Source organism: Aegilops tauschii, chromosome 6, assembly GCF_002575655.3.
Source record: "Aegilops tauschii subsp. strangulata cultivar AL8/78 chromosome 6, Aet v6.0, whole genome shotgun sequence".
Taxonomy (NCBI): Eukaryota; Viridiplantae; Streptophyta; class Magnoliopsida; order Poales; family Poaceae; genus Aegilops; species Aegilops tauschii.
The window spans coordinates 471,100,695-471,108,603 of NC_053040.3; the positions used below are offsets into that span (position 1 = coordinate 471,100,695).

General features: G+C 47.7%; 2 protein-coding genes across 2 annotated transcripts; both read left to right on the forward strand.

Annotated features, from left to right (window-relative positions):
- The first annotated feature begins 1,556 nt into the window (after nt 1-1,556).
- On the forward strand, nt 1,557-1,973 carry LOC109774878 (ethylene-responsive transcription factor ERF115-like). The gene has a single exon (XM_020333646.1). The coding sequence runs from the start codon at nt 1,557-1,559 to the stop codon at nt 1,971-1,973; it is 417 nt and encodes a 138-aa protein (XP_020189235.1).
- A 1,342-nt stretch (nt 1,974-3,315) lies between these two features.
- Nucleotides 3,316-4,092, forward strand: LOC109774877 (uncharacterized). Its single transcript, XM_020333645.4, has one exon. The coding sequence runs from the start codon at nt 3,415-3,417 to the stop codon at nt 3,814-3,816; it is 402 nt and encodes a 133-aa protein (XP_020189234.1). The 5' UTR covers nt 3,316-3,414; the 3' UTR covers nt 3,817-4,092.
- The last annotated feature ends 3,817 nt before the right edge of the window (nt 4,093-7,909 follow it).

Sequence of the window (7,909 nt, forward strand, 5' to 3'; positions counted from 1 at the left end):
GTTAAGAATGATGGTTAGATCGTGGGTATGGTCTACTCACCGTCTGATCTGATCGCGTAGGTTAAGTCGACGGATGATGTGATTACTCTGAAGAAAATCTACGCGCGTCACATTCAGACTCAGGGACAATTTATCTCTGCTTCTAGAAAGTATGCTGGGTAACTTTTACGTCGACCATGAATTAATTTGTGCTCCTTGTACTAATTAAGGTAATTCAGGCCGGTCGAGCAAGCAGATGATCATGAGTGCGATCGTGTAATTATCTCGAGATAAATAAATTCTGCATGCACGGTTGAACCAAGCTTCTTCGCTGCATTATTAAGCAGCAGAGAAATACTAGTAGTGTATTGTAAGTTCGCCTGTAAAGTAAATCACATGTCGTGGTCGTGGAAGTGCCGTCTCACGTTAAGACTCCGAGGTTTTGGCTAACCGCCAATGATCACACTAATCAAGTAATCGGATGACTAAGACGCATCACTAGTCAAGCCTAGTTAAGGCTCCTAATTCACTAATCGGTTGTATTTCTGAAGTTCTGAAACTGAATTGCTGGTGCTTGGTCGGTGCAGCATGTTCTAATCAGAGGGATATATTTGCACCGCACGTACTGCACACATGACACATCACACGTGCATCCATATGCTGATCTGAGGGTGACTGTACATACACACGATGACGATGACAAGGACGATAGACATGCATGCTTATGACTAATTGACTACAATATGAGTACGTTGCCCCTGCAATTTTTCTGAAGAGATTCCACGCAAGCAGTTAGCCAATAATTTGAGTTAGTACTGGCACGCTAGACTAGTTGCGCCAAATAACAAAATGGTTAGGCACGGGATGAGAGTAATACAAGAGTCGACGCGAAAGGCGGCTGCTGTGAGTCATGGCCGCTCATGCAGCTACGTACGTGCCTGATTTAGAGATGTCGCGTCGCGGATAAAACAAGCCCATGCCAGTAGTACGATTTTCGGCAAAAGAACATGAGGGATCAGTGAGTGGTTTCCACCGATGATGCAGAGCAAAAGCTGGGGCAGTGTTATTTTATGAGATCAGATCGGTTTCTTTTGAGAAAGATTGAGATATTTTAAGCATGAGCTCAGCTCAGAAATGGAACATATTGTTGTTCAGATCGGATCGGTCGACACGTATATACAAAAGTACTGCAGGATGAATGAAGAATATAATAGAGAAGCATAGCTACGATCTGCGATTAGCTTACTGATCGACAGTGTGTTCCATCGTCATCGCCACGAAGCTTCTTTTACGTGCCTTCAACTCATTCACTGTATTAATTTTCAGTTCATAAACTATGTTAAACCCACCATGGCTCCGGGAGGCTCCCGAGTCCCGATACTTCACCATGTCCGTAGCACAGCGACGTGCTACGTGGAAGAATAAACTAGTGTACGGTTTGGAAGAGAGTTTCAGGCACTTGCCAAAGTGGTTTCACTTTTAGAGCATCTCCAAGAGCTGCGGCAAATATCCTCAGATCCGGCACATCCCCGCCGGAGCCGCGCCCTTCTCCCAACGCCTTCTCCCCCGCCGTCGACATGCCTCCGCGTCACCGAAGCAGCTCCGGCTACCGCGGCGTCCACGTCCACCCTTCCGACACGTTCTACGTCGAGATCCGCTCCGATGGCGTGCGTCTCAGTCTCGGGACGTTCGAGACCGCGCACAAGGCCGTCCGCGCGTACGACGCGGCGGCGTGGCGCCTTTCGAGGCAATGCTCGCAGATGAATTTCGACGACGACGCACAGACGTGCGAGCAGGCGCAGGAACTTGCGCCTCCGCCGCAGCTAGTAACCGACGGCAACCGTCAGGAACCCCATAGGCAGCAGCGCCGCGTCCTCATCGCCGAGGCGGACGAGCAAGCCATGGCGGAGTGGCGCCAGCGCTACCCGCAGGACGTCGCCGACGAGAAAGGCTTCACATGTCAGCTTGATCGGCAGGCATGGCCGGCCATATGACCCTGGCCCACGCAACTACCCACTGGTACGGTTCTGTTTAGGATAAATTTCCCGGAAATTGCTACTGTTTTCGATAAGCATTTGTAAGAAAGGGACACGATTGATCGTCATCCAGATGGCGCCTGACCAAACCTACACATGCATGGCCCATCACATGGTACAGGTTTTTGGATAACCACCAATGATCACACTAATCAAGTAATCGGTTGACTAAGACACATCACTAGTCTAGCCTAATTAAGGCTCCTAATTCACTAATCGGTTGTATTTCTGAAGTTCTGAAACTGAATTGCTTCTTCTTGGTCGGCCCTTCGATGGAGCAATATTTTTTCTTTTTGCAAAACGGTGAATTAACCCGCGAATAGATTTGCACTGCTCTGCCCAAATGACACATCACACGTGCATGATGTTGATCTGACTGTACACACGATGATGATGACAAGGACAAGGACGATTGACACGTCAGACATGCATGCATATGCAGTCACATGCGTATGTTTTCATGTGATTTAGCATTTGGTTGAAGAAATTCCATGCAAGCAGTAATAATCCAATAATGGAGCAAGTACTAGAGTAGTTGCGCTAAATAACAAAATGTTAGGCACGACGGTATACTAGTACGAGACCGATGCGAAAGGCGGCTGGTCCGAGTCACGCCTGATTCACTCATGCAGCTGAGAGCAAAGGTCGGCGCCACAATTGGAGTTTCTTGTTCTTTTATAAGAACAAATTGGTTTCTTTTGAAGAAGATTATATGCATGAGCTCAGTTCTTGGAGCATGTGTTGCAGACAGACACCGAGCTGCGGTGTATTAGAATTCAGAGCGGATTGGGCACACACGTATTGCGCGATGAGGATGAACACATTATAGCTGGAAACCTGGAATATAACTGACTCTGAGTTCTGGTGTTTCATTTTTATTTTTTATTTTTGGAAAAGGAGGATTATCTCCGGCCTCTGCATCAGTCGATGCATGCAGCCATATTATTAGAAAGCGTAACAAAGTCTTAAAATCCAAGGAAGCTGAAAATCCGAGTAAAAATCGGAAAATAAGTCATGCAGTTTCCTCTACGCGCCCCCTTGTTGTTCAGTTTGGTCCATGGCTTCTGATACTTCACCGTGTGTGCGTGTCTGTAGCACGGCGAAGTGCTACGACTAAGAACAAATTGATCTACGCGTGAACCTGACCTTAAACTAAACTAGTCTATGGGGTGGAAGATACTTTCAGGCACTTGCCAAGCGGTTTACACTTTTACACGCGCACAGGAAAAACGTCGCCTTGAGACACACACATGCGTCGTCGCGGGCCCTGCGGTGACCGGCGAGCTTATAAAACGGGGAGCGCGCCCCCGAGAAGGCCAGCAAACCACCCACAACCACCGCTCCTCATCTGAGCTCCGTCGAGAAACCAAGCGAGAATCCAAAAGGTGTCCAAGCTACCATGGCGAACCACCCATTCGCCTCCGCCTCAGCCGGGGCGACCTCGAGGTGCGCGGGCGCGGCTCCCAGCACCGGCAAGCTCACCTGCCTCTGCTCGCCGACCAACCACCCGGGCTCCTTCCGCTGCACCCGCCACCGCAACCCGCGGGGGCGACCACAGACATCGTCGGCCGGCCGCGCGTCGCAGCAGCCTGCTGCACCGGGAGCCAGCGCGACGGTGCGCGTCGAGGGAATCATCAGGAGCGGCGCCGGCGGCAGGGCAACCACCAAGGGCCGGTCCGTCCTGCGCGCGCACCTGCTGCGGCTGGTGAGCGCGCCGTCCTCCGCCGGCCGCGACCACCGCCGCTGCCGCGACTTCATGCCCCGCCCGTCAAGGCTGGGCCGACCCGCGGTGACCGCGTGACCCGGCTGCTCTGCTTCGCGGCCCGTACCAGGGAGCTCACCAGTAGTGGCGGACGGTGCGCCTCTATTTCGCGCGCACCAACGCATGGATCCGTCGTGGCTAGCACATGAGCTAGGATCGGGTACTGCTCTGGAGAATGGAATCAGTGCTCTTTTTAGTGCTGTGATGAACTGATGATGGTGCTGATAAATTGATAATTACTAGTACTAGTACTCTGGATCTGTACACACTTCCTTGTAATTTTTGCCGAGGAATGAAATGGAGCAGTTTGTGTGACCTTTCCTGCATCTTTGTGCTGGTCTGCGGATTTACACTATGGGCGGACACGTACTGTAGAAATTCTGACTTCTTTTACTGTAGGATTTCTCACTTGGTTTTGTGCCTATGGGAATTGAGATCACCTTTAGTTATCAGAATTCCGCTTAAAATTTTATATTGTACATGTGATAATTACCTTTTAAGACATAAAGCATGTTTCTTTCTGCACCAAAAAAGTTCAAGCTTCCGTATCATTAGGGAAGATGAAGGTACTTAAGTTCGCTCACGAAACGTCCATGACTCTAAAACTGATGGGAAAGCAACGTTCTTTATGTGTTAGTCGCGTGTGGCGCTGTGCCTTGAGAGGGTCTCAACTTTGGGTCGTTTACTTGTCCGACCTGAACCTTCGAGATGATTTTTGCCTGCTTTAATTAATTATTAGTTAAACTATAACTGGGTTAAGTTTCTGAGCTTTTTCCCCATCAGCGAACGCGGTGTACACACTGCGAGCATATTCTCTTGGTAGAGTTATTCTCTGACTGATGCTTCTCAGCTAAGTTTTCCAAGTGAGGTCCAAAGAACTTGCACAATTACTATTCTGAAATCGGACCACATGGTTTGGACAAAAGATACTTCCTCTATTCATTTTTATAAGTCGTTTTAGACAATTCAGACAGCACCTAAAATAGTTAAATGCTAGCCATCTGAAACATCTTATAAAACTCAACAGATGGAGTAAGACATTACGTTTCTCCGTTTTAATTAAGCTAGAAACTACTAGATGAGAAACCACGATCGACCGTAGGACGGTAGGAGGTCTGTTGTTCCGCATAATGGGTCTGTTGTTTCCACTTGGCACGAAGGCCTAGTGTTCCCGTATCTCTTGAAGAGGACGCTACGCAAAGTCCAGAGTTCAGACCAAAAGCTCAATTAGTTGTTGACATTGGCACATTGCCCGATTATATGCGGGTCATCATCCGTACTGCCCCAAGCCCGAGGGAAATGGACTTTATGTTGCAAATGCAAGACGAACTCTGAAGCAGTACAAATATGCCTAGCCTAGCACCGGTATTACGGGTCAATGTATTGTCAGCACGACGGCGACATGACAGTGCACCCCATTGCAAAGTCAATTCCCGACCAATTCACAGTGAATCGAATTTCTCCACGTCCCGCTTTATGCGAAGCAAACACAGTTGTCAGTGACTTGAACTTGATTCATGTTTAATAAAATGGCTATCTTGTGATGCAGAGGTTCAGCCTACTCTCCTTTTAGAAAAGAAGACGTGTGCACAGTGAAACTGTATGCTACTCATAAAACAGAGTCTACGGCGCCGCCGCTGTTCGGCCGGTTGCCTCCGGCGCAGGGAGTTTACATCGGCGCGCGTTTGGTGAACTTCTTCCTGACTCTATGTCGCACTCGCGTCCTACCTGGATCAACGAAGCTCGTATCTGTCCCGGTATTGGAAAAGCGTAGCCATTACGGATGAGGCGGTGCAACTGAGCCAGGTTCCTGCTAAAGCAGATCAGAATAATTCCACCAGGGGCTGTAACGAGTGGGCAAGCTTTGTTGTGCTAAATGCATGTCGAGCCGGCTCCATTTCTCCATGAGCCCCTGCAGATCGGCAAAATTGACAAATTTGATCTCAAAGCGAAATTATTTCACAAACTGAATTGTTTCTGAAAATATTTCACGTCACTGACCCTTTTATGCAGAGCGTGACAGCTAGGCGCTGCACTCTACTATGCAACTCCTTATAGCTAGGCGCTACACAGTGTAGTGCAGCGCCTAACTGTCGGGCGTCGTACAGGTGTGGTGCCTCAGTGTTAGACACTGCACAGTAGAGTGCAGCGCCTTGCTGTTAGGCGCTACACATTTGAGGTCAACTGAATGAAATACTTTTAAAAAACAGTTCACTTTGTGAAGTAGTTTCGCCTCGAGGTCAAATTTGTGCCTTTTGCCCTGCAGATCAGGTCCACACTTGCCTAGTTCCATCGAGAGGAACGGTACAAAGTCCAAGGGCCCAAGGTTACCTTGCTTGGCTTGGACATGCATGTCGTGATCAAGCAATTCTGACGTACTTGTCAAGTGTTGACTTACTCGGGCACCGTCGACGCTGACGTCCCAGGACTAAACATTAGGAGGCCTCGTTGCAAATTTGACGAGTCTTCTTACAAGAGTTGTACAACTACAAACTCGTCGGATGTTCAACGAGTCCGTTAGACTGTTGATATATTCCACTATCAGCAACTCCACCTGGTTTCTACTGAGCAGACGTTCAATGCGTCCGTGCTACATGAACATCCAATTTTCAACAACAAAGATTGTTTTTTAAGGGATTCAACATAAGATCCCTATTGATGTGATACCCTTTTTTATGAGTTTTGTGCATGTGTGTTGTTATGATTAATATTGTATTGTATATGTTCATAAATAAAGACAGTGTTTTAATTTCTGATATTATCAAGGAGTAAAAATAATAGTAACCTAAAGACACAAAAACAATTGCTAGCAGTGCGCCCATCATCTCGTAAAAACCGAGCAAGTTCTGTCTGGGAACTTAAAGATTTTACTGTTGTAGTCAAAATAGTAGGAATTAATCAATCCTTATTTCCTATGTTCTCACTCTACAAATATGCCCCATATAATTTTGTAAATTGTGCAAGGCATGTGCCGAGTCACTAGTAGAAAATGTGGCAATCTTGTTTGTTGAATAATTGTCACTGGATTGCAGCCTTGACCAAAGTAGTATGAATCTATGGGAGCAATGTGGGATACCAAGTTCCAAGACAAATACCCCGTCCTCACATGAAGTGAAATCGTTCATTGCATGCATTGGTCGAAACAGGCTTTCGCCCCCCTTTATAAATAAAGGCACAAACCGAACAACGTACACAGCCGAACGATACACCTCTTCCATTGCCAAGTAGAATCATATCCTATTACCCTACCTTTTTTTATCAAGACGAGACACCTTCACGACTCCATTCTAGTGAAATGAAACCATGATGTCTCACAGAAAAGAAAAGAAATAATTTTTCGAGCAACGCTAGGTTTAGAGTGGGACCAATGCCTAAACATCCATGTGAAAACGTCTTTTGAAAAATATCATCATCTGGGTGAACGAGAAGATATTGCACCATGATCGTGACGACGGTCGTTGGGGGAGGGCAAGTTCCTGTCTCAAGAAGTAGGCTTTGGGGAGTGGGATTGGGATTAGAATGAGAGGTCTAAAATGCATATATTGGCTGCCCGGGATGGGGACATGGCAGGACGGTTTCGGGAGTGAAGGCCTTTGGGGGCTTCGGCTAGAGTGGGTTAAACCCCCCAAAATGACATTTTTTTTTGGGCTTGATCTGGTTGGAATCGATTAGAGTTGTCTTGAGCTCGGGGGGCGCCGTCTCCTAGTCAGACTTACTCAAACCTTTGGTGAAACCATGCAAATATATGCCTAATGTTCTTTGTTAATGTTTTGATCGAGCTTAATTAGCTTACATTCATGCATGCATGCATCTTTAAAAAAAGCACGAATATGTCGAGTAATTGCTAAATGTGGCCCGAGTCTGATAAGTCTCATCACTCAACCTTGAGTTGGACCACTAGTAGGAAAAGGGGCTTTTACCCCGGTTCATAAGGGCCTTTAGTCCCGGTTCAGGAACCGGGACTAAAGGGTCGTTACTAATGCCCTAGCCCTTTAGTCCCGGTTCTTACACGAACCGGGACTAAAGGCCGTCCACGTGGCCGGTGCGGGGAGCCCAGGCAGGAGGGCCTTTGGTCCCGGTTGGTGCCACCAACCGGGACCAATAGGCATCCACGCGTCAGCACCTGGCAGGA

Bases quoted from the DNA above. Each gene is read 5' to 3' on its own strand.
- LOC109774878 (XM_020333646.1), top strand. From the start codon at position 1,557: ATGCCTCCGCGTCACCGAAGCAGCTCCGGCTACCGCGGCGTCCACGTC.
- LOC109774877 (XM_020333645.4), top strand. From the start codon at position 3,415: ATGGCGAACCACCCATTCGCCTCCGCCTCAGCCGGGGCGACCTCGAGG.